Consider the following 25,491-nt stretch of genomic DNA (forward strand, 5'->3'; position numbering starts at 1 on the left):
GCCACCATTGCACTAGCATATCTTGCAGGCAGGACACCATTGTGTATCAAAGGGCTTGTGGCTGGGTTGGTGTTTATGTTTCTCCTTTAGCAGCATACAGAGTACCTTCCTGTACCAAAGACGCTAGTCCGTAGGGGTGGAGGTTCTATGTAGGCACCAGCTCAAGTTCTGCATGTTCAATGAATTGTGTAGGTGTTGTCTTTAGCAATAGGGCCTTGCTGTTAGTTTGTGGAGAGCAGCCTACAGTAGCCTGCCTTGTTTGGGGGTTTCCATGGGACACCTTTGGCCAACAACCCAATTCAATGTAACCCAGTTTTGGTATGGAAGCTTTATTTGGTGACAAGAGATGTCCAGTTGGGGCTTTGTCTCCCCATTATTTGACAATTTCATTTAGATCACTTTCGTATGTGTGTATATACTGTAGTAGGCTTCCGTACTACCCCTCAAATGGCCCTTAATTTTAACTTATTCTCCCCATATTCCCTCCTTTGTCCCCCTCTTCACTCCTTTTTCCTGCTTGGTTTTCTCCATCCAGCCATAACTATCTAATCTATTTCCCTTTCCTGGGAAGATCCATCTGCTTCCCACCCCAGTCCCTTACTCTGTCCTAACCTCTACGAATTGTAGCTTGATTGTCATTGATTGACCTAACAGCTGATATCCACATATAAATGCATACATACCATAATTGTCTTTCTGGGTCCGGGTTACTTCACTTAGGATTATTATTTTTTTCTAGTTCCACCCATTTACCTGCAAATTTAAGTTTTTTTTAGCAGCTTATCAGTATTCCATTATGTGAATGTACCACATTTTCTTTATCCATTCATCTGCTGAGGGACATCTAGGTTGCTTCCAGTTTCTGGATGTTATGAATAGAGCAACAGTGAACATGGTGGCACAAGTGTCTCTGTGATAAGATGAAGAAGCATCTTTTGGCTGTGTGCCCAAGAGTAGTCCAGCTGGATCTTGTGGTAGACTAATTCCTATCTTCCTAAGGAAACTGCCATATTGATTTCCTCAGTGGCTGTACAAGTTTACATTCCCACCAGCAACGAATGAGTGTTCCCCTTTTCCCCATCCTCGCCAGCATGAGCTGTCACTTGTTTGATTGATCTTAGCCATTCTGATGGATGTAAATTGAGATCTTAAAGTAGTTTTGATTTGCATTTTTTGGATGAATAAGGATACTGAACATTTCTTTAAGTGTTCCTCAGCCAATCGAGTTCCCTCTTGAGTATTCTCTGTTTAGGTCTCTACCCCATTTTTAAAATTGGGTTATTTGTTATCTTGATATCTAGTTTTTTGAGTCCTCTATATATTTTGGTTATTAACCCTCTATCGGATGTGTAGTTGATTAAAAAAAAAATCATTTCCTTTTTTGTAGGCTGTTGCTTTGTCTGAATGTCCTTTGCCATGCAGAAGCTTTTATGAGTTTTATGAGGTTCCATTTATTAATTATTGATCTCAGTGCCTGTGCTAAAGATGTTTGGTTCAGAACCAAGTGTTCAAGGCTATTCTCTTCTGTCTCTTCTGTCAGATTCAGTGTGTCTGTTTTTGTGTTCAGCTAGCTCTTTTATCCTTTAGAGCTGAGTTTTGTGCAGGATGACAAGTATGGGTTTATTTGCATAATTTTTCTATGCAACCACCCGGTTTGACTATCGCAGTTGTTGCGGGACAGAGACCGAAAGGCCACTCAGCACGACCCCAGCACAAGCCAAGTCCAGACTGAGAATGTGCAATAAGCCAGCCGGTGACTGCCTAGAGAGAACCCCATATTACAGGGAGTGCTTAAAGACAGCGAGCACAGAAGAACTGCATCCTGGCTGGCGGTTGCAGGGGATGTAAGCAGTTTAATAAAGGCCAAGAAAATGCAGTTGTCCGGGACATTTTAATCCCACCATTATAGAACAGGGTTGGGTGCTTTCCCATGGGACTTTTCATGGCAGGGATTGAAAAGGAGGGGGCGCAGGGTCAGTTTCAGTTTAATTTAAAGAAGGCTCCAGCAGAGACAAGATGGAGGAACCTTTGCTACATTTGTTGAAGATTCTTTCTGCCTCTCTCTGTCTGTCTGTCTGTCTGTCTCTCTCATTTCTGGCTTTTTTTTTTTTTAAATTAAAAAGCCAGGTGTCCATAGGAGTGTGAATTTATGCCTGGGTCTTCAGTTCTGTTTCATTGACCAGTGTGTCTGTTTTTGTGCCAATACCGTGCTGTTTTTATTACTATAGCTCTGCAGTACAGTGTGAGGTCGGGCATGGTGATACTTCCAGCAGTTCTTTTATTATTCAGGATCGTTTTAGCTATCCTGGGTTTCATTGTGTTGGAATTTCTGTGGGGATTGCATCGAATCTGTAGATTGCTTTTGGTAAGATGGCCATTTTTTACTATATTAATCCTACTGATCCACGAGCATTGGAGATCTTTCCATCTTCTGATATTTTTAAATTTCTTTTTTTTTTCTAAAGATTTATTTGTTATGTATACAGTGCTCTGCCTGCATGTGAGCCAGCAGGCCAGAAGAGCATTAGATCTCACTATAGATGGTTGTGAGCTACCATGTGGTTGCTGGGAATTGAGCTCAGGACCTTTGGAAGAACAGCCAGTGTTCTTAGCCTCTGAGCCATCTCTCCAGCCATTTTGTAAGTTTCTTAAAGTTTTAATTACACAAGTCTTTCACTTACTAGGCTAGAGTTCTGTAGGGTATTATGAATTATTTGGAGCTATTCTACAAGGTGTTGTTTCCCTGACTTCTTTCTCAATATGTTTGCCGTTTGGATATAGGAAGGCTAGTAATTTTTGTGAGTTGATTTTGTATCCAGCTACTTTGCTAAAAGTGTTTATCAGCTGTAGGAGTTCCCTGGTAGAATTTTGAAGGGTTTTTATGTATATTATTATATCATGTTCAAACAATGATGCTTTAATTTCCTCCTTTCCAATTTGTATGCCCTTGATCTCTTGAAGCACTATTATTGCTCTAGCTGGAATGTCCAGTACTCTACTGAATAGAGGTGGAGAGGGTGGACAACCTTGTCTTGTTCCTGATTTTAGCAGAATTGCTTTGAGTTTCTCTCCCCATTTAACTTGGTGTTGGCTATGGGATTGCTATAAATTGCCTTTATATTGACGTATGTCCCTTGTATCCCTAATTTCTCCAGGCCTTTTCTCATGAAGGGGTGTTGGATTTTGTCAAAGCCCTTTTTGCATCTAATGAGATGATCATATGGCTTTTGTCTTTCAGTTTGTTTATATGGTGGATTCATTTATTGTTTTTTTTTTTTTTTCCTTTCTGAAACAGGGTTTCTCTGTGTAGCTTTGGCTATCCTGGAACTTACTCTGTAGTCCAGGCTGGCCTCAAACTCATAGAGATCCACCTGCTTCTGCTTCTTGAGTGCTGGGATTAAAGGTGAGTGCCACCACTGCCCAGCCCATTTATTGATTTGTGTATGTTGCATTTCTGGGATGAACCCTACTTGATCATGGTGGATGATCTTTTTGATGTGTTCATAGATTGGATTTGCTAGTATTTTATTGAGAAGTTTTGCATCTGTGTGCATAAGGGAAGTTGTTCTGTAACTCTCTCTTTGGTGGTTTGAGTACCAGCATAGCTGTGGCCTTGTAAAATGAATTGGGCGATGTTCGTTCCTTCTGTTTCTGAGGTGCATTGGCATCAACTCTTCTGTTAAGGTCTGGTAGGATCCTGTCAGACCTTTACTGCGTGATCCTGCACTAAACCCATCTAGCCTCGGGCTTTTTGTCATTGTTGTTGTTAGAGTTTTAGTGACTGTTTGTATTTCACCAGGGGTTATAGGTCTGTTTAAATGGCTTATCTGATCTTGGTTTAATATGGGGAAGTGGTACCTATTGAGAAAATTATCCATTTCTTTTAGGTTTTCCAATTTGGTGGAGGGAAGGTTTTTAAAGTATGTCTTTATGATTCTCTTGTTTTCCTCAGTGTCCATTGTTATGTTCCCCTCTTCTCTAGTTTTGTTAATGTGGATCTTCTCTCTCTGCTCTTTAGTTAATTTGGATAAGGGTTTGTCGATCTTCCTGGTTGTTTCAAAACCAACTCTTTGTTTCATTGATTCTTTGTATTGTTTTGTATTGTTTGTTTGTTTCTATTTTATTTATTTATTTATTTATTTATTTATTTATTTATTTATTTATGGTTTTTTCGAGACAAGGTTTCTCTGTGTAGCCTTGGCTGTCCTGGGCTCACTTTGTAGACCAGGCTGGCCTCGAACTCACAGCGATCTGCCTGCCTCTGCTTCCCGAGTGCTGAGATTAAAGGCGTGCACCACCACCGCTTGGTCTTAAGGATTTATTTATTTATTATGTATACAGTGCCCTGCCTCCATGTACACCTGTCCGCCAGAAGAGGGCATCAGACCTTACTATAGGTGGTTGTGAGCCACCATGTGGTTGCTGGGAATTGAACTCAGGACCTCTGGAAGAGCAGCCATTGCTCTTAACCTCTGAGCCATCTCTCCAGCCCCTGTTTCTATTTTATTTATTTCAATCTGGAGCTTAATTATTTCTTGCTGTGCACTCCTTTTGAGTGTGATTTCTTTTTGTTCTAGCGCTTTTGGGTGTGCTATTAAGTTACCATTATGAGATCTCTCCTTTTTTTTTTTTTTTTTTTTTCGGTCTTTTTATGTAGTCACTTAGTGCTATGAACTTACCTCTTATAATCACCTTCATTATGTCTCATAAGTTTGGGTATATTGTCTGTTCATTATTCTTAGATTTGGTTTTTGCATAGTGTCCCAGATTTCCTGGATGTTTTGTACCAGGATTTTTCTTTTTAGCTTTAACATTTTCTTTGACTGACGTATCCATTTCTTCTATGGTGTCGTCTTCAGTGCCTGAGAGTCTCTCTTCCATCACTTGTATTCTATTAGTTGCCTCATTAACAGACTAATAGAACCCAAATCATTCCTGTTTGGGTTCCTAAGTTTTTCACTTACAGATTTCCCTGAGTTTAGGTTGTATTTGTTGACTCTAGTTTCTCCTTTGTTTTGTTTTAATTTTTGAGACAAGGTTTCTCTGTTTACCCTGGCTGTCCTGGAACTCACTCTGTAGACAGGCTGGGCTTGAACTCACAGCGATTCTCCTGTCTCTGTCTCCCGAGTGCTGGGATTAAAGGTTGAGGCACCACGCCTGCCCCTTGTTGATTCTAGCTCTATTTTCAGGCCTTGAACTGTTTTATTCATTTTTTTCCTCTGTTTGTGATTTTATAGATTTCTTCATTTCCTCTTTAAGGACCTCTATCATATTTATAATGCCTAAGCTATATCAAGGCCTACTGTGGTAGGGTTGTTGGGCTCTAGTAGGGACACACTGTCCTGGCTGCTGTTGCTTGTTTTTATGTTGGTGTCTAGGCATCTGGGTTTGTTGTGATTGGGATTCAAGGTTGATATTTGGTCTTGACTTTGTCCGGTAGCTATTCCTACAAGGAACCTTGAAGCTGGCTCAGGACACCCCAAGACCAATTTCTCAGCCCATAGGAGATTTATTTGTCCCTGAAGAATAGAGGGCGGGGATAAGGGACAAAGCCAGGAGATGGAGGAAGAGGGAGAAGGAAGGAAACGGGGAGAGGGGAGAGAAGGGGCAAGGGAGAAGGGGAAGGGATAGTTGTCTGTGGGGCGGGGTGACAAAGGACTGCTCCCAGATAGAGAGGAGACAGGTGTGGCCCAGAGGCAAATGGTGGTTTATAAAGGTAAAAGTGAAACCCGTGTTAAGATGAGGTATTTAACTGGGAGTGTTAATTAGTTGAGCCAAAGGGGCCTTCTGATTTACTTGGCTTCAATACTTTGATAGCTGGATCTTGGTGGTCGGCCTCAGGAGGAGGAAACCTTGGGGCTAGCCTTAGGAATGTGGTCTAAGGGTTTTTAGCAAGGCAGAGACAATGTGGGAGATGGGCAAGGCCTGCCAGAGCCATGTTCGCCATGCTGGCTAGAGTTCTCTGCTTCTTAGGAGGATGTGGTGGCTGTGGGTTGGTTGGTAGGAATTCCTCTGGGATCCTGCTAGGTGTGGCCCCTGGGGATTCCAGGTAAAATATATTTCTAGATATTGGGAACTGACAGTTAGGAATGGAGATAGGCTAGGGGGATCAGAGGAGGTTCTCCCAGGGAGAAAGGTAAGGTGTTGCTGCAGGATCAGCTTCCTACCCTGGGAACAGGGGCAGAGAATGTAGAGAGACCACAGTGGGTAGTCTGCAACTGATCTGGCCTTCGGACTCCTTGGATTGGGATTCAATTTGGAGGAGAGGAGGGAGAGTCAAGGTCTGTAGCCTCTGTGTGTGTGTGTGTGTGTGTGTGTGTGTGTGTGCGCGCGCGCGTGTGTGTTTGTACGCGTGCGTGAAGCTATGGGCTGTGTCGAGATGTGATGTTGATGTGTGTTTCCTGCAGCTCCAAGCAAAAGCCTGAGACCCTCATTTGTTTAGGAGAAACCAATGCAAAATGCCACTCCCTGGCTGCACCGGAAGGTCTGCTGGGCTGGAGCCAGCATCAGGGGCAGGAAGTCAGCTGGCGCCTGGGCCCTGTTGACAGGCGACGAAATCACCCTGTGCTAGGTCTGAGGAAGGTGCACCAAAGCCATCAGATGGTGTCACAGAAGCCTGAACTCAGCTAGGAGTTTGCTGGAGTCCGTTAACAGGTCACGTGGTAAACCCTTGAGGCTGATGGGTTTGGGAGAAAAATGATTAATGAGCTGTTGTGGACACCAGCAGGAAGATGAAGGTTGAGGGGGTGGGGGAGCAGGGGATGGGGGTATGGGATGGCGGAGGGGGAAGGACCTGCTATTGGGACCCACTCAATTTTGTAACCCAAACTGGGGAGAGGCATACATCCATGTGCACATGAATCGATCCTACAGGTAGAAGCTTGAGCGAATGCTGCATGAGAGGGTTGGAGACAGGAGGGCAGTCCCTGAGGAAATTTTTCTACTGGATTGTTGGGGTCTGAACAGGATGTGCCAGTGCTGGGGGTGAAGATGAGGTCAGGGGATGCTAGGAATGAGGCTTAGACATATGTTGAGTGTGAGAGGGGGATTATTTCTTTGGGGTACACTGAGAGAGAAAGGATCATTTCCCCCCTTAGGGGATGGTGGCTCTGAACTGATGTGCCTCCTCATCCTCCTTCTCACCACCCTTGGCTGTTGTCATGGAATCCAGCAATTTCAGAATTCCCATAGTGCACAGTGCCTCGCCCACAGCTGTCTGTCTGTCATGAGTGGAGGTCTTCCTGTTCCATGCATCTACTTAGTGCCAGATACTGGCAGGTCCCAAAAGCACAGAGCTAGAGTAAGGAAAGAGAGGTCGAGGAATGTGAGCTTGAGACAGGCAGGGGTTCCTGTCCGGTTCTCATGCTAGGAACAGCATCCTGGCAAGCCCCGTCAATCTTGGTTAAGTGAATGACGGATGGACTGTGTGGAACAAGCATTACTGGTGACTCCAGCTCCAGTTGGCCAGTGTGGCATCTCAGAGGGAGACACAGGGCAGACAGATGAAGCTTTTATGGAGGATATCCGTGATGTGGGTGGGCGGTGAGGAGATGGGGTCTGCCCACCCCCCTCCCCGAGAACAGTGCTTCCGGGCTGGGATGTGCTAGGCAGTTGGCACTGGGAGCTGAGGTGTTTGCTTTTGTATGTTGTATGGTTCTGATTTTTAGTATTTGGCCGAGGCTTTGGCCACCTGCAATCATCAAGTGTGCCTGTTTATTGTTTCTTCTCTTGTGATGCCTTTTGGGGTCACTGTAGTCCTGGTGTCATAGGGTGACTTCGGAAATGGTCCTTACTCTGTTTTTGGGAAGAGCCTGCTATTGATTCTTCTTTAAGCCTCAGTGGAATCCACCCTCCCATCCACTGAGGCCTGGCTCCTCTTGGCATCTAGGCATTAGGTGTCCTAAATATGTCATAGCTCCTGCCTCTGTGGTATGGCCATTTCATCTCAACTGGGAAGGGGGCAGTGTGTAAGCCTGGCCTCTGCTAACCAGCTTATGTTAGATTTGCAACCCTCCCCTCACCCAGGTCTGGTGTGCTGTGTTTGCCCTGTGCTGACCTTGGCTGGCATTGTGATTGACATCTTCCTCAACTCCCACTGACTCTGTGCTCTAGGCTGGGCCTGGCCAGCCTCTCGTCTTACATCCTAGGGATTATTCTTGCTAACAGGGAGATCTCATCCTGAGGAGTCAACTAGATAGTAGAGTGGGCAGGCCCTGAGCTCCTGAGCCCCTCCCCCTCTCAACCCTCTCCTGCTGCCCAGAGGGACACTTAGACCTTGTCAAGAGTGAGGAAGCCAGTGTGGCACAGCAATCTAGAAAATGATGGATAAACATCAGTTCAAAAGTGAATTCTGGTCCAGGGAGATGGATAATCAGGTAAAGGATTTGGCTACAAAAACATGAAGTCCAGATTCCCAGCACCCATGTAAAGATTGGGTATAACAGTGTGTACCTGCCACCCTAGCACTAGGGGTGGAGTCAGGGGGATTCCAGGGACTTACTGATCAGTCATTTTAGCCACAACAGTGAGTTCTAGGTACACACACACACACACACACACACACACACACACACACACACACACACACACTCGCGTGCACACGCTAGGAGACACACAAAAGTTTCTCTTCCACTTCCTTTTCTGTCTTTCTTGGAGTTTCTTACAAGGAGTGCACTTGGCTTCTAAAATGAAGAAAAGTTGGCTAACACCTTACAAAACCCCAGCTCCTCTCCGTGACATTGAGTTCCACACAGTCCCTTTTCAGGGTCCCACCAACACCTGTTCCACCAGCTGCTGGGTGACCAGAGAGGCCCTGTCTGTACTGACCATCATTTGGTTGCCCTGGGGACCAGCTTTCTGTTTGATACAGAAGTAGCTCGTGCTCTCTCGTGATGGGGCTGTGGGAGGCATCTGTGGCTTGAGATGAAGGAGGCCTCCTGGGCTTGTGATGGGGAAGAATTGTTATGTAGAGACCAGGCCCTGGGGAGAGAGGCTGCTGCAAGGATCTCAGGGAATGTGGTCAACGCTTGCTTTGTAAAGCAGTGACGGGAGGAACCACGCAGAGCGTACCACATGACGTTGGTAGCTGCCTCTAGCTAGAGGGTGAGGCTCCACCCTTATGTTCACCCCTTTGCTGGGAGGCCAGACATGAGGCTGCAGTATGCTCAGAGGTTGGGTGTCATGTCCCTGGCTTTAACTTCTCAGCTCTTTGGTTTTAGCCTGGACTTGAACTTGGAACCCTTCTGCCTCAGCCTCCCAAGCATCTTGAGATTATAGGCCTGAGCCACCAAGCCTAGCTATGGCCACCGTTTTTAAGTGTCTGCTCAATGTCTGGTATGGTGCTCAGGACCAGCACTCTTCAGCAGGAGCCTGAGACTCTTGGCTGGTAATTGTTTTGATTGAAAATGCTTTTTTTTTTTTTTTGGTGCAAAAAGGATGTGATGGGGATAATATGCCTCCAATTTAATCTATTTTTATGTAAAACATTATCATTTCATTATGGAAAATGCCTTGAGGAATATAGATGAAGAGCGGATTAAAAACCACCTCTGCACCCCCTCACAGCAGTGGGGAGGGTCTGAAAAGAGGTTCTTAGAATGTATTATACTGTCACCCTCACTGCAACCTCAGTCCACACCCATTGGCAAGAGCCTTAACTAGACCCAGAGAGGGCTGAACGGGTGGCCCCTTGCTAATGCTTAGCATATGCTGAGTGACAGACTTCTCATATGGCTTCCTTCCGTGTCCTCTCCTTCCACGGGAAGACACTCTTACTGCAGTGTTGAAAGGGGATGTTTCAAAACTGACCATGAGAACAGGCTAGACCACAGCTTCCCAGGGTCAGCACCAGGCTGTCCATCAGAACACTCTGCTAGTGTTGAAAGGACCAACGCTTCCCTCTATGAATCTTTTCCTCACTCACCGTTTCTCAACTCCCCACGACCCCAGCATGCCAAGGTATTAGGTGACAGTCTGAAATGGTTATCAGGGACTCCTGTGTTTCCATGGTAGCCAGCCATCCCACAGGGTGGGTGGTGGGACTCCCAGCCAAAGCTGGAGTAGGCACTGGGAGGTGGTGGAGGTAATGGCTTCAAGTCCAGGCTGGCCTGTGGTCTGAGAACCATTGCTTGTGGATGCCTTCCCTGGGGTGGGGATGCCTGATCAGTGGCCTGTGGAGACCAGATTCTCTTGCTCTGCTGAACACCGTGTAGAAGGTTTTTGTTAAAGCTGGGCATGGGCAGGGCCTGCTCTGGGCTGGGACACTCTGCTAACATTTCATTATGTTATCTGCTGGAGTAAAGTTTCGAGGCTGGAGGCCCAGCAACTGGAGGTTTCCCACTGCTCTGGAGATAAGAGATTTGAGATCAAGTGTCTGTGGGCTGTGCTCTTGAGGTATGTAGACATGGTCCTTGGCTTGCACATGGTCCCTGTCTCATGTCTCTCCAAAGAAACAGTTGTTTCTGGCCTGATCTCCTGTTCTTTGTTTTGTTTTGCTTTGTTTTTTAAAAAATTTATTATGTATATAGTGTTCTGCTTGTATGTATTGCCTGCACACCAGACAAGGGCACCGAATCTCATTATAGATGGTTGTGAGCCACCATGTGGTTGCTGGGAATTGAACCCCAAATCTTTGGAAGAGCAATCAGTGGCTCTTAACCTCTGAGCCATCTCTCCAGCCCCATCTCTTGTTCTTAAGCACATAGTAGGCCCTTCTCCTGGCCCACATATCCCCTGTAAGGCATGTCCTAATGTTCTCTCACCCTGAGGTGCTGGAGGCTGTGTCTGCAACAGATGGGCCTGACAGGGACTCAGTCTGACTCCTACACAGGAGCACCCTAATGAAGACTGCTGAGTGGTTTGGCCTGGCCATCCCAGAGTCCAGACAGGAGTCTACCCACCTAGGGCCTGTGCTCCTGCCCTTGTGTGTGTTCATGAAGAATGTTGGTGTGACATACAGGTGGCTAGAAGTCCATCTGTATCACAGGCACCACTCACCTGGACTCAGACTCTGGGAGGTGAAGGCCAGCACAGTCCTGGCTGCCTCACAGCCTGTGGTACCCCCACAGTCTGGTGGTAGAGACGGGTGGCACAACAGGTTGAAACGGGTCAGGGCTGTGAAAAGGGAAAGGAGACTGGTGGATAGGAGACGCTTCCCACCTTGCCTGGGATGGGGGTGGTATCGGTAAGTGTGTACCAAGCAGGTGACATCCCAGTTGAATTTTGAAGATTGGGTAGGTAGTAAGGAGAAGGAAGACAGGCCAGGAGGTGTTTTCCAGGTTTGTCAAAGCCTAGCTGTGCTTAAAAGACAGTTCAGGTTCACAGATCCTGTAGTGCAGGCTGGCTGGGCCTGTTTAGTGGCCGATTCCGGAGCCCACATGTCCCTGTTGCCCCATCACCACCTCAACAGATGTTTTCCAAGGTTTCTCCAGACAGGATGAGTGGATTCCGGAGCCCACATGTCCCTGTTGCCCCATCACCACCTCAACAGATGTTTTCCAAGGTTTTCTCCAGACAGGATGAGTGGTCAGACTTTAAACTCAGACTTTAAAGCTCCAGGCACAATTGCTCGCCCATCATTGGCCAAGTCTCACACATCATTGGCCAAGTCTGGTCACATGACCCACGTCTGCAAGGGAATCTGGGAAGTGTAGTGAGCCATATAGGGGATTTATGAGGCATACCTTAGAGAGCACCTTTGCAGGAACACAAAGATGGCTGACAACTCTGGCTCCGGAAGTGTATGTTCTGTTAGAAAATCAGCGAAGACTCTCCTGCCTCAGACTGCATCACCCACTGTTGGGCACCAACTTTGTGTCTGGAAAGTGGACCTGTGGGAGGAGGGAAGCTTCAGGGAGTTATGGACTCTGCGTTCCCCATGCTGGAGGGGTTGATTCATAACAAACCCTGCAATTTGCTTACAAACAACTGGGCTCAGCATTGGCCATGTCCCTTTGTGGCCCTCCCTCCCTCCCTTCCTCCCTCCTTCCCTCTCTCCTTTGCCTCTTCCCTCCCTTCCTCCTCCTCAGAGTATGATGTGGAGTGCTTCCTCTTATGTTTAGCATCAGCTGTTTGGGCCATCCGGAGAGCTTGCTGTCTGTCACTGTCCCCATGATCCAGGGAGATGCTGGTGAGGGTAGTGAGTAGGAGGGAGACCTGTCATGAATATTTAGGAGCTCAGGTGAGTGACTGCTAACCCTGGAGGCCCTGCCAGCATGGCTTCAAGGCTTTCATATGGTGCTTTGGTGAAGTCACGCTGATTTCCCAATTAATAGATTAAAAGTGAATGTGTTGGCCCAGCATTGTGAGTCTTAAAATCCAGCGCTTTTCAGCGGATGGCAAATGCTTGGGTGTCATTTTGCCTCTGCTCTGGCAGTTTCTGTCTCTGTGGATGCATTTAAAGCTTTCCCCACTGTGATCCCTTTTTGCTGGAGAAAATTTCACATGACCCCAAGCACATAGAATAAGCACACACACTATGTGGGTCCCAGAGACTGAAGTCATTAAGCACCCTTACCCGCTCTTCTCACTATCCCCAAATAGCATTTCAAAAAATCTAACATTCTAACACCATGCAATCCAAAGAGACACTAATTTGAACCAGGAAGGTAGGAACACTTAAAAAGCTTTACTTTCCTTATTGGAACCATTCTGTTTCAAGAGCAGATACAATAGCCATGAGATGGAGCCCAGGTGCTCCCCGCAGCCCTGGCTGGCGTCATATGGTACAAAGTGTGAGTGCTGTGTGCTCAGAGTCAAGGCTGCTATGACATCATATGATTACGGTTTGATATTGAATTAATTTTTGGGCTTTGCAAATCCAGTCACTATTATTGCCAGTTTTCTCTTGGCTCCCACATGCAGTTTCAGGGCCCCAATGTGGGGCAGCGGCCCACTGTGAAGCCACTGTGCTCTGGGTGGTTGAGTTAGAGCTGGTGTAGTTATCTGGTAGCTGTCCAGTTAGTTTTTGTGCCCTATTAGTTGAGTTGTCTTCTTCTTCTTCTTCTTCTTCTTCTTCTTCTTCTTCTTCTTCTTCTTCTTCTTCTTCTTCTTCTTCTTCCCCTCCTCCTCTTCCTCCTCCTTCTTTTTTCCTTCCTCCTCCTTTATTTATTTATTTATTTTTAGACCCAGGTTCCTCTGTGTAGCCTTGACTTGCTTTGTAGACCAGGCTGGTCTTGAACTCACAAAGATCTGCCTGCCTCTGTCTCCCCAGCTGCTGGGATTACAGGCGTGCGCTGCCTTTGTCAAGCCTTCTTAGTAACTGATTTTGATTTTTGTCTTCTACTCTCTTTCTGCCTTTTGGAGCTTAATGTTTCCTTTTACTTTAAAAGGAGGCTCCACTTGTTCCTCTCTCAGAACTGTTTCAGGAGCAGCACAGGGTTTGCAAAATATATTTCTAAGTCGTCTAAGGCCAGTTTGAATTAGCAATATACTATAGTATCTGCGTGGGTCCTGCTTCCTCTAGCGTGCCGCAGGGTCTGGCTTCCTCTGAATGCTCCCCCATCCATTCCCCCCCGCCCCCATCTGTTTCTGTCTTCTCTGTGTTATGCTCCCTGCCACCCCCAGCCTGTCCCTCAGCTACAAGCACCCAGTACACTGTTCTTTCTGCTGTTCCAGTCTCTCAGATAAGTTAAGAGTAAAAAGCGCAGGTTTTTACTGTGTTTACTGTTTACTTGTCCCCTCTAGAGCTCTTTCCCTTTTTATGTAGATCATAGTTTTAACATATTTTATGTTTTTCCATTTGTTTGTTCTGTTTAGTCTGAGGTCTTTTTTGTTTGTTTTTGGTTTTGTTTTAGACAGTCTCACTATGTAGCCCTGGCTGGCTTGGAACACTGCGTAGCCCACACTGGCCTGAAACTCAGCACTTTCCCAGCCTCTGCCTTCCAAGTGATGGGTTAAAGGGGTGCACTTCATGTGCAGCGTTTGACCTACAGGTCATTGTACGACTCTCTGATGCATTTCTCTTAGCTGTCTAAAAAGAAGTCTGTGTGGCTTGTTGGCTGCCTTTGTTTTTGGTTTGTCTTGAGATTTTAGTCTCAGAAGTGTAATTTCACAGGTGACTGAGTTGCAGGTTGACTTTTCTCCTCTAATCACCGTTTTGCTCCATTTTTTCCCCCCACCCCACCCCCACATCATTCCTGCAGAGAAGTCTGCTGAATTCTTATCCTTGTTTCTCTGTAGCCAAGATATTTCCCCTTGGTCTTGTTTTAGGATTTTCTCTTCCTTCATCTTTGATCACCTGCAGCTTGCATAGGACATACTCAAGTGAAAATACAGTTTACATGTCTGTGATCTTAATTGGCGAAGGCTGCACACATGGCTTCAAATAGTCCTGTGGTCCTTTCTCTCATTCCTCCATTCCCACCTGTGTGGGCTAGTTTTCTATCAACACGGCACAAGCTAGAGTCCTTTTAGAAGAAGGAGCCACAGTTGAGACAATGTCCCCACCAGACTGGCCTATGAACAAGCCACTCAGTAGCAGGTTCCCCATGGCCTCTACCTTGTTGGACCTTGCTATTTTAAGGTCAATGTCTAGCATTGCCGGAAAGCCCCTGATCTTGGTGCTAAATGACAGACTGCCTTCCTCAGCTGGATTCTCTCATCTCTGCCAGATTTTGGGAAACCCCAGATCCTCTAAGGACTGTCACATAGCCCTCAGGGAGTTACAGGCCCAGCCCTTTCCCAATAAGAAACTCATACAGTGTGCACCTGGGGATTCCTGGAAATACCTTCCCCATGCTAATGAGATGTCTTGGTACCTTAGCTTTCAGCCAATGACCTTTTCCCACACCTCTAACCGTACCTGGCATTCTGACCCCCTCCACTGCCCATAGGATAATTAAGTGCTGTGTCTCCTTTCTTATGATAGGACTGTGTTCCTGCCTGTAAATGAAGTGAATTAAACAAATTCACCCCCCAAGCCCCTCTCACTGCCCAAGGTTTATAAGTCCCTGTTTCGCATGAAATAAACGGGCCAGCACCGTCAATTTCATCAAAGATTGGCTCCCCTCCCCAAAGAATTCACCACTGGACCTCCAGGCTTGGCTGCTGGTCAGGCAGCCACATGCTGCTGGCCACCCTGAGCTTCCAACAGTTGGTAGCCTGTCAGTGTGGATTGCTGCCACCATCTTTGGCCATCTTTCTCACACAGCTCCTCCCACTACAGTGCCCATCTGGGAAGGCGAGCTGGCTGGCTGTTCTCAAAGCAGCCATTCTGTCCTACCTAACCAAACCAGGTTCCTGCCACTGGCTCCCAGCCTCCATTACTGGCTGTTCCCTAAGCAGCCACCAACTGGCCTGAGTCAGACTGGGTCCCTGCTGCCACCTGGTGCTGTCAGGACAGCTAAAAGAGGAGTAACACTTACTGTGGAGAAGTCTTTTATTCTGCATCTTTGGCTGAACTGGAGATCTTCTGGAAGGGATCTTGATTCCACGGCCCATCCTGTTCAGCCTGGAAGCCTGCTCAGGCCTTCCCCCTGGAGAACTGTGTCCGAGCCTCCTAGGTGTCATGGAACCACACTAAATCAGCTCCTGGCCTCAGGTTTTTTTGCCCTGTTTGAGTTCCTACCCTGATTTCCATCACTGATGAAGTGTGATACGCAGCTATAAGCTGAAATAAACTCAAGTTGTTTTTGTTGTGTTTGGTCACAGCTATTAACCTAGCTAACTCACTGCCTTCTCAATGTTTTCCTGTTGAAACTACCACTCAGTCCTTGGGTAGTCTGGTCGCTTTTTTAAAAATTTGTTTTCCATTGCTTCTCCGTTTGAAGATTTTGTGTCAGTATCTGTGAGCTCATGGACGGAGTCTCTTCAGTTTGGGAAGACACTATTGGTGCACCTGTGAGCTCACAGACTCCTCAGCTCTGTGCAGTCCTGCACAGAGTACACGCAAGGCTTATCTCAGTTCTCCTGTGGTGTTTTTTCACTTGGACATCTCCTTATCCGTTCCTGGGTTTTTCATTTCTGCTTACAGACCATCTGTTCTGACAAGCTGTCTGCATGTTACTGAGAATTACTTTAAAGTCTAAGTCTGGGTCTAATCTTTGATGTTTTTGCCTTCAGTGTACCTTATAACGCTTTGTTGGGAGCTGGGTCTCGTGGACAAGGAACTGGAGCTTGTACTCAGAAAGCTGGTCTCTGCTTTGGGCTCTCTGTGTGGCATCGCTTTGCCCTATGACCTCAGTTCTTTGATGGAGCTAAGAAGTGTCCTTATTTTCATTTTGTTTACCTGTCTTTGGACTCCAAGGTTTTTGTGTGTTGGAATAGAAACTATAAATTGTACCCATATCTCCTACATCTTCCTTCCTCCCTCCACCCTTCCCTCTCATTTACCGTCCCCCACCTCCATTGGGCATCACTTAAGCAATGTGGCCATGTGGCAGGTAATGATATTGCCCCACTGGAGTGTCTCTTGTTTGGAGGGGGTATTAGGAGGGGTGTAGACTGGGCCTGTGGTGGTGGTGAGGGCTGCTATCCCAGAGCCTGCCCATTCAGAGACTGCACTTGATTGTCCTGTGTTGCTTTTGGATGTAGCAGAGTGACAAGGCTAGTACCACTTCCCGTTATGAGCTGTGTAGCCTGGCACTTGGCTGGTGTGTGCCTCAGTTTTCCTCATCTGTAACATGGATGGCATACTTTACCTGGTACAGGAGGAATGGTTAACTACGAGGCTGAGTCATCCATTTCAGAGTGTGACACTGATCTTGCTCCAGACTTATTGGCGAGCTGGGGGCAGGGCACATTACCTCCTGTCATCCGCCACCTCCTGTCCTCCGCCATGTGCTTCAGGTTCTTGGGTTAGACCCCGGGAAGCCTTTAGAAGCTGTACTCACATGCTGCACCCTCAAGAGGCCAGGACTGGAGCAGAGCTACACAGTGTGGCCCTCTGGGGGCATTCGTTTAGGAGTTGGAGATGCCAGTCAGGCCCCAAGGATGGGGAGACTCTGCCCGTAGCATCTTCTGTGTGATTCTAGGTAGCTCCAGTAAGCTATGATAGGCCAGGCTTGTAAGCGGTAGGCCTTCTGAGGGTGAGGCAAGTGGTTAGCCCTGGGGTTCCCAGGCTAGGGGGGACACTTACTAGGTGTTCACTCAGTTTCTCTTCTCCCCACACAGAATCTCGAGTGATGGTGTGCACAGCGGACGAGCGGGGCCCTGTACGACTGGTTAGCGCAGCAGAGCTGATAGCTGTGCTCACTGGTGGGTGTGCGTGAACCGCAGGACCTTGGCGTCTCACTCCAAGAGAAAACATGTCTAAAAAGGGCCGCAGCAAGGGTGAGAAGCCCGAGACAGAGACAGACTCTGTGCAGATGGCCAATGAGGAGCTCCGGGCCAAGCTGACCAACATCCAGATCGAGTTCCAGCAGGAGAAGAGCAAGGTGGGGCGCGGACCCTCGGTGCCACCGCCTGCTGGGCTGTGAGCACTGGGCTGTGAAGCGTGTAACCCTGGGTTCTGAGCCTCAGCTGCCCCTTTGAGAACAGGAGGCAGCTGAGCTGTGCAAGCCACAGGGCGGCAGTTTGCTATCACGTGCTGCCTGTGACGTTGGTGGGGCTATGAGATTCTTTATGTTTCAGCTTCCCTTCCTTGCAAGATGGGGGTCATAGTAGGGATTATGGGCGAGTCCTCCATGACGAACTCGGCTCTGTCATAGGAGCGTTCTCGTCTTTGTAGGGCATGTATGAGCTTTGGAGCACGTTGGAACAGTACCTGGCTGGGGAAACCAGTCAAGGCACAGCTCTGATGTCAACACAGTACTGTGGGGAGTCTCCAACTTTCTGGTTCTTAGACCTCATGGCCTCCTTCTCCAGTTCAGCCAGACTGGCTTTCTGGTCACGGTGATGTCATTGACTTAAGTCACTGATGAGTGACTTAAAGTCTCCTGACCCTTGTTCTGAGCTGGTAGGTGATGTACTGGTCCAAGGCCGTCCTAAATGTCTGATATAACAGCTGCAAGGGAAAGCCCCACTGCCATAGAATTTGCTGTGGCTGTGGTCGTGACATGGCACGGGGGTGGGGGGGTAGGGGTGGGGCACATGTTTAAGGTTCCTCATGGCAGGGAAGTCACAGCTGCAGGATGGATCATGGGGTACCTTGTCACATCATCTTTACAATGGGAAGCACAGAGCAGATAGTAAATGCCAGAGCACAGCTGGCTTTCTCCACTTCTGTGCAGTGCTGGATGTTTTCCCCACTGCAAAAGGGTCTTCCCATGTCATTAACATAATTAAGGTAATCCCCAGACACACCCATAGGCCCATCTTTCAGGTGATTTTTTTTTTTTTTTTTGGTTTGGTTTTTCGAGACAGGGTTTCTCTGTTTAGACCCGGCTGTTGTCCTGGACTCTCTGTGTAGACCAGGCTGGCCTCTGCCTCCCGAGTGCTAGGATTAAAGGCGTGCTCCACCATGCTCGCCTCTTATAGGTGATTCTAACACCTGCCAGGTTGACCCAATATAATGTCCTTATTTTAGGTCCTGTCACCAATATAATGCTACCCTAACACCCCAGTATTTAGAACTTCAGCTTGTCTGTTTTGTGAGAAACATAACTGAGCCCCCATACCAGGTTAGCCCTGGTCTAGCGGGTGCTATAATGTGGAAGACACACCCACGGGAATCTCCTATCACCAGGCTACCTCTCAGCTCTGGGGCCGGTGGGGCTCTCCACCTGGTCATCTCCTGGCTGCTGGCACTGGGACAAGTTGTTTTAGAGCGCTCAGCAGAGCATCCTCCATCCAGCAAGTGTGGAAAGAACTAATGTGAACTTCACATTTAGGCGTCATTGAACATGTATCATACTAACTGGCAAGGTGTCCTTACTCTTAGCAGAGGAGAGGTATTAATTTTTAAAAAAGATTTATTTATTGTATATGAGTGCTTTATCTGCAGAAGAGGGCATCAGATAACATTATAGATGGTTGTGAGCCACCATGTGGTTGCTGGGAATTGAACTCAGGACCTTTGGAAGAGCAAGTGGTGCCCTTAACCTCTGAGCCATTTCTCCACCCCGAGGACAGGTATTAAAGGCTTCAGGGAGAGGAAGGAATATGGGGCAAGTGGTCCTCCTATTCTTCATTCAGGGAGGGACCTGCGCACGCAGCCTGTTGTGAGCTGGGTGACCTGGATTTGCGTAAGGTGACTCAGAAGCAGCCCTTCCCTCCCCTGGTGGTGTAGAGACATGCAGGAGCTAGAGGTGCCATAGTGCTTGGGGCGCTGAGGTCTTAGCATGCGCAGGACAAGCTGGGCTTGTGACGGCTTCTTGAGACCATCTCAGAGCTGGTCCCAAGGGTTTTGCTGGCTGGAGAGGAAGCAAAGAGATTCACACAGCCTCAAGTGTTCAACAGCTGCCATGAACAACCCAGGTGTCAGTAGGAGATAGGCTAGATGGGTGTCTGTCTGGCAGGGTAGAATTCTAAGCCCCAGAGTCTGTGGTAACGTGGCAATCAGGGATAGCAGAGGAATCACAGCAACTAGTCAATACTGTCCACTCTGAGGCTAGCACCAGCCTTGGGCAGCAGAAGTGAGTCAGACCTGGACCCTTCTTCCCTCAAGGGATCATATGGCCTTGGTGGCTGGGGTCGGGGGTTCTTGCTCCCAGGCTTTGAGCATCAGGACCTTGGGCTCTTAGAGTAGCTGCTGTTACAGCTCTTAGGCCCTGGATATTGGGACCTTAGCTCTTTGGGCTTGACAGTCCCCTGGAACTCTGCCAACAGCAACGAACTGTAGTCTCTGGCCTTTGGCTTTTGAAGCCTGCCACCCTCTGCTGACTTGGCTCACAGCCTTCTCTGTGCTCTACTGTCCTGAGCAATCTCCTGCTTCAGGTCCATGCAGTCTTTGCCTGGTCACTCACTCTCTATGACTCTGCTGGTTTCTTGATGATGGCGCTGCCTCTCCCCACTACCAAGGCAGCAGCTGCCACTACCTCTGTCATGACCTGTACCTGCTCAGTCTGCCCTGTCAATGGTAAAGCTCACTGTTGACAAGACTTCTCAGGAGAACCTCTTACGACACCAGGGGGGCAGCATAGGAGGGTGTGTCACTCTGGGTTGTATCATGGAGGGGGTATTTCAGGAAGTGGCATGTAAATGTGGTATAAATAATTTCTACTAATAAAAACACAATTTCCAGTTTTACCAAGGTCCAAATACAGGCTTTGCACTGCATTCTTTTTTTTTTTTTTTTTTTTTTTTTTTTTTTTTGTGAGACAGAGTTTCTCTGTGTAGCCTTGACTGTCCTGGAAGCGCTTTGTAGATGAGGCTGTCCTCTGAATTCACAGCAATCTGCCTGACTCTGCCTCCCCGAGTGCTGGCATTAAAGGCATGCATCACCACTGCCCAGCCAACAGCACACTTTCTCGTGTGAGGGAAGTTAATGAGACAGCTTCAGGGTGAGCTAGATCCTCAGCCCCAAGACTGAAGCCCCTTGTGTTAGTTACTCTTCTCACTGTTAGGACACTGAAGAGTCTGGCAGAAACAGCCTAGAAGGGGCAGAGAGCTTTATGGAGGACAGGTTTATTCTGACTCACCTTTCCAGAGGACTCAGCCATCATGGCAGGGGAGGCGTGCCAGAGCAGAGCGGACGGTTCATGTCAGGGAAGCAGAAAAAGGAGGCTTGCTGGAGCCTGGCTGGTGTTTTCCCATTCCTTCTTATTCCATCTGGGCCCCCAGCCCATAAGATGGGGTCCCCAGCTGCAGGGTGGGTCTTTCCCCTTAGTTAGCCCTCTCCACAGACATCCATACAGGCACCTTCCAGAGTCCTCATCTCCAGGGTGAATCCAAAACCTTTTGTCAGTTTGATGCACAGACACCTTTAAACCATAACATTCCATTCTGGACCCTAAAAGGCTCACCGATGTCCATCCCATAGTGCAAAATGCATTTTGTCTATGTCCACGAGTCTCTAAAATCTTAACTCGTCCACCACTGTTTAAAAGTCCAAGTTTGCAGAGCAGTGGTAGTGCACACTTTTAATCCCAGCCTCGGGAGGCAGAGGCAGGTGGGATTGCTGTGAGTTCGAGGCCAACCTGGTCTACAAAGTGAGTCCAAGACAGCCAAGGCTACACAGTGAAACCCTGTCTTGAAAAACAAACAAACAAGTAAACGAACAATCCAAGTTTAAAGTTTCTGCTGAGACTCAGGGTAATCTCTAAGCTATGAACCCCTGTAAAAGTACAGCAAGCCTATATGTTTCTAAAATATAATGGGCCAGGTCCATGAAAGGAGCTATGGGAACAAGGCAAAAGAGACAGAGCCTCTGAAGGGTGGACATGGAATCCTGTAGCTCCAAGTCTAGCATATGGACTCTCAGTGTGAGCTCAGAGGGCCTTGGGCAGCCCCACTCTCATGCTGTGTCCTCTGTAGCCCATGTGAACTATGTCCTGGCCTGGCTTCTTTGTTGCCTGTGGCTTTTCTCAGCAGGTGTTTCCCATTTGTGCCATCTCTGACATCCTGGTATCTGTATTGTGGCTTAGGGTTCACACATTGCCAGCACACCGGTTCCTTGTAGGGACTCTCATCTTGTTACACATTGCCTGGCTTCCTAGACTCCTCTTAAAAATTTAGGTGGACACCCAGTGTGACCTTGTCACTCTTGTATTCTGCACGTCTGAAAGACCAACACCACATGGACTATGCCAAGGTCTGCTTCCAGCTGACCTGGAACCATGATGGCTACTGTAGCCTCTTAGTGCCTGGACAGCTGAGCCTAGGAAAGCCCTTCCTTCCCTTCACAGCCATGTGTGAGCAGGTACCCCAGCTGCTGGGTCTCCTACAGGGAAAGAAAGACTTTTCCCCTCATTTAATTCTTCCTGGAAATGCTCTCATAGTCCTATCTAGATGTATTCCTCACTATCTGAGATGGTTCTAAACCTGGTCAGATTGACAGTGAGGCCCTTGCATCGAACAGTTTTCTGAGGCAGATGAGTTTGGAACAGGACCTGACTTAGCTGCAATGTTCCTTGCAATTAATTGGAGTGTGCTGTCCTTAAGGCATCTGTGGACTGTTTAAGTCTTGATGTCTTGGCACTAAATTCACCAGGAGAACTATAGTTCCAATGGGGGAGGTGACCAATGACGGCTGGCACCATGTGTTGTTTCTATGGTTGCATGTGATGTCAAGAGATACTAGCCTTGTGCATCTGCCTCAGGGCAGCTATTTTGCATCTTTTCCCGCTGTTAAAGGGCGAATGTGCCTGTACTGAGATGATGTCATTAAATGTATCTAAAATTATTTTCCCCAAGTAGGCTATAAATCATGAAGTCTGGGGAAACATCATTTTCTTTGGAAAGCTGGTCCACCAGAGGCAGTTTGTCTCAGCGCTTTGGCACCTGCTGTTAGAAGATCATGTAGAGGGTGTAAGGGCTCCGTGCAGTGTGTGTCCTGGGGTATTTGGATCAGTTGTGCATTTTACTACAGGCCATGCAAAAAGTTTTCAGATCAGATTCAGTTTAGGCTGGCAGCCTGGCATGGCCTGAACACAAAGTCCTGGGGCCAGGTGGCCCTGAGAGGCTCAGTCTTGGTAGCTCAACACACACACACACACACACACACACACACACACACACACACACACAGATACACAGGAAGGAGGGGGGAGAATTATCACACACACACACACACACACACACACACACACACACACACACACACACACACGGGGTGGGGGAATGGGGATTATCTCCCTACCTTTTGATACAGGGGAAATCTGGGTTTCTCTTTGGGGTTTCTTAGTCTTAATAATAAAAGAATTTAAGACGTGACTTATGGAAGCACAGGGACTGCTTTTTAGAGTTTAAAAGAAGAACCCCAGGGCAGGTGAGTTGTAAACTTCAGGGGCTTCCAGGAGGAAGAGAGGCCAGGAAAAAGCCATGCTGATGTAGAGGTCAGACACATGGCTGAGAAACAGCCACATGGTGGGTACAGATGCTTTTAAGAGTAGGAAAGCCCAAATGCTTTCAGGAAAGTGGGCAGACTGGGGTCCCTACAGGGTTCTTATCGATGAGCTTCTGCACCAGGGGTGGGGATTCTGGGAGGGAGAGGTGTGGTATTCATTACAAAACTAATTATTCTGCTTATCTTTTTAGCTTGGCTTAAGGTGAGCCCAACTTCCTAGGAGTAGATCTTTTTTGTTTGTTTGTTTGTTGTTTTTTGAGACAGAGTTTCTCTGTATAGCCTTGGCTGTCCTGGACTCACTTTGTATATCAGGAGCTGTGGGAACTCACATTGATCCTCCTGCCTCTGCCTCCCGAGTGCTGGGATTAAAGGCATTTGCCACCATGCCTGGCTTTAGGGGTAGCTCTTTAGCTGGATGTTAATAGCCCAACAACTGTAATGTTAGGTATCCACACTGCCCCCTTGGGTGGCTCTGTCCTCTCTGACTCAAGTTCTCTGCCTTGGGGGCACTACAAACACTTTACTGTTTAGAATCTTCTTGGCCTTCGTGAGAGACGGTTTCTGTTTTGTTTTTGTTTTTCTCCCAATTTTTCTTTTTATTGCTTTTTAATCTTTTTTTTATAACTACTTTATTTTTTTTTATTAATTTATTCTTGTTACATCTCAATGTTTATCCCGTCCCTTGTATCCTCCCATTCCTCCCCCCCCCATTTTCCCATTATTCCCCTCCCCTATGACTGTTCCTGAGGGGGATTACCTCCCCCTGTATATTCTCATAGGGTATCAAGTCTCTTCTTGGCTACCTACTTCCTCTGAGTGCCACCAGGTCTCCCCCTCCAGGGGACATGGTCAAATGTGAGGCACCATTCCCGAAATTTGTGGATAAATGGATTGAGCTAGAAATGATCATAATGAGTGAGTTAACCCAGAAGCAGAAAGAATCAAATGGTATATACTCACTTATATCTGCATACTAGCCCAAGGGGCATGTCCCACGAAAGCCTTCGCTTACCAGGAAACTGGGACAGAGGGGAAGACATCCTATTGGGACTCTAAATGAGAAACGCATGGGAGAATAGCAAAATAAAAGGATACAGAGGGTCCTAGAAACCTACAAGTAGAACAATATGATAGGCAGATTTGGGCCCAGGGGTCCCGCTCAAACTAAGGCACCAACCAAGGACAATACAGGAGGTAAACTTTAAACCCCTTCCCAGATCTAGCCAATGGTCAGAATATTCTCCACAGTTGAGTGGAGAGTGTGATATGACTTTTTCATGGTTTCTGTTTTGTTTATCTCTAGTTTCTTGCCTTTCCTCATACAGTTCAGAATGGAAAGGTCTTCAAGGTTTGGCATTGCAGGCAAAATCATAAAACTCAGTGGGAAGGAAGACCCAGGATGGGGTTGGGGTGGAGAGCAGGGCTGTGGGCGTGGCCTGTTGGGGAACTAGAGGGTGCAGACTTGAAGAGTGTGGGGCTGAGGCTACCCATGAGGGTTCTGACCCTAACCCAGGCCCCTCTTCTGCCTGCAGGTGGGCAAGCTGCGGGAACGTCTGCAGGAGGCCAAGCTAGAGCGCGAGCAGGAGCAGCGGCGCCACACGGCCTACATCTCGGAACTCAAGGCCAAGCTGCACGAGGAGAAGACGAAGGAGCTGCAGGCGCTGCGCGAGGCGCTCATCCGGCAGCACGAGCAGGAGGCAGCGCGGACCGCCAAGATCAAGGAAGGCGAGCTGCAGCGGCTGCAGGCCACGTTGAATGTGCTGCGCGATGGCGCCGCAGACAAAGTCAAGACCGCATTGCTGGCCGAGGCGCGCGAGGAGGCGCGCAGGACCTTTGATGGCGAGCGCCAGCGGCTGCAGCAGGAGATCCTGGAGCTGAAGGCGGCGCGTAAACAGGCGGAGGAGGCCCTCAGCAACTGCATGCAGGCAGACAAGGCCAAGGCTGCTGACCTGCGCGCCTCATACCAGGCGCACCAGGATGAGGTGCACCGCATCAAGAGGGAGTGCGAGCGTGACATCCGCAGATTGGTACGTGATGTCTCTTCCCCACAGCACCCCTCCCCTCAGGTACCTGGGGTTTATGTGCTCCAGGCAGGCACGGTTGGAGGTACAGGGCTGTCCACAAAGTCCTGGCTATCCCCAGAGTGGTAGTAGGTTTAGGATGGCTGGAAGGAGCAGTCCCAGATTGGGCCAGCTTGGTGACACTTTCCTTCCATCCAAGCACTAACTAGGCCCAACCATGCTTAGCTTCCGAGATCAGACGAAATTGGGCATCTTCAGGGTAGTATGGCTATAGACTGGTAATATTCTTAGTCATGGAGATGTGGAAGTCCGGAGGCAGGGGGACCTGTAAGACAGTGTCAGCCTCCCCGCCCCAGGTCTAGCAGGCACACAGGACAGTGCTCTGTACATGTCTAGGACTGTGATGAACAGCTGTGTGGCACAACATACTACCACCTCAGCTAGCTGAGATTCTCAGATGGCGTGAAACGATGATGTTTAGGACAGCTACTGTGAAGGCGGGGGCTGGCTTAGGTGAACTGTGAAAAGGCAGGGAGAAGGCCATGCTAGCACTATGGAGGAAGAGGAAAGTGGCTGTAAGTCACAGGG

General features: G+C 48.0%; 1 protein-coding gene across 6 annotated transcripts in view; it reads left to right on the forward strand.

Moving 5' to 3' along the window:
- Jakmip1 (janus kinase and microtubule interacting protein 1) overlaps positions 1 to 25,491 on the forward strand; it is a 122,534-nt gene that overhangs the window by 42,045 nt on the left and 54,998 nt on the right. For all 6 annotated transcript variants that reach the window (XM_051164725.1, XM_051164727.1, XM_051164728.1 and 3 more), the window contains exons 2-3: positions 17,110 to 17,372; positions 24,415 to 24,909. In XM_051164725.1, coding sequence (XP_051020682.1) covers positions 17,244 to 17,372; positions 24,415 to 24,909 — 624 coding nt within the window. In that variant the 5' untranslated portion in view covers positions 17,110 to 17,243. The remainder of the gene's footprint in view (positions 1 to 17,109; positions 17,373 to 24,414; positions 24,910 to 25,491) is intronic.

This window comes from Acomys russatus, chromosome 22 (assembly GCF_903995435.1).
Source record: "Acomys russatus chromosome 22, mAcoRus1.1, whole genome shotgun sequence".
NCBI classification, from domain to species: Eukaryota; Metazoa; Chordata; class Mammalia; order Rodentia; family Muridae; genus Acomys; species Acomys russatus.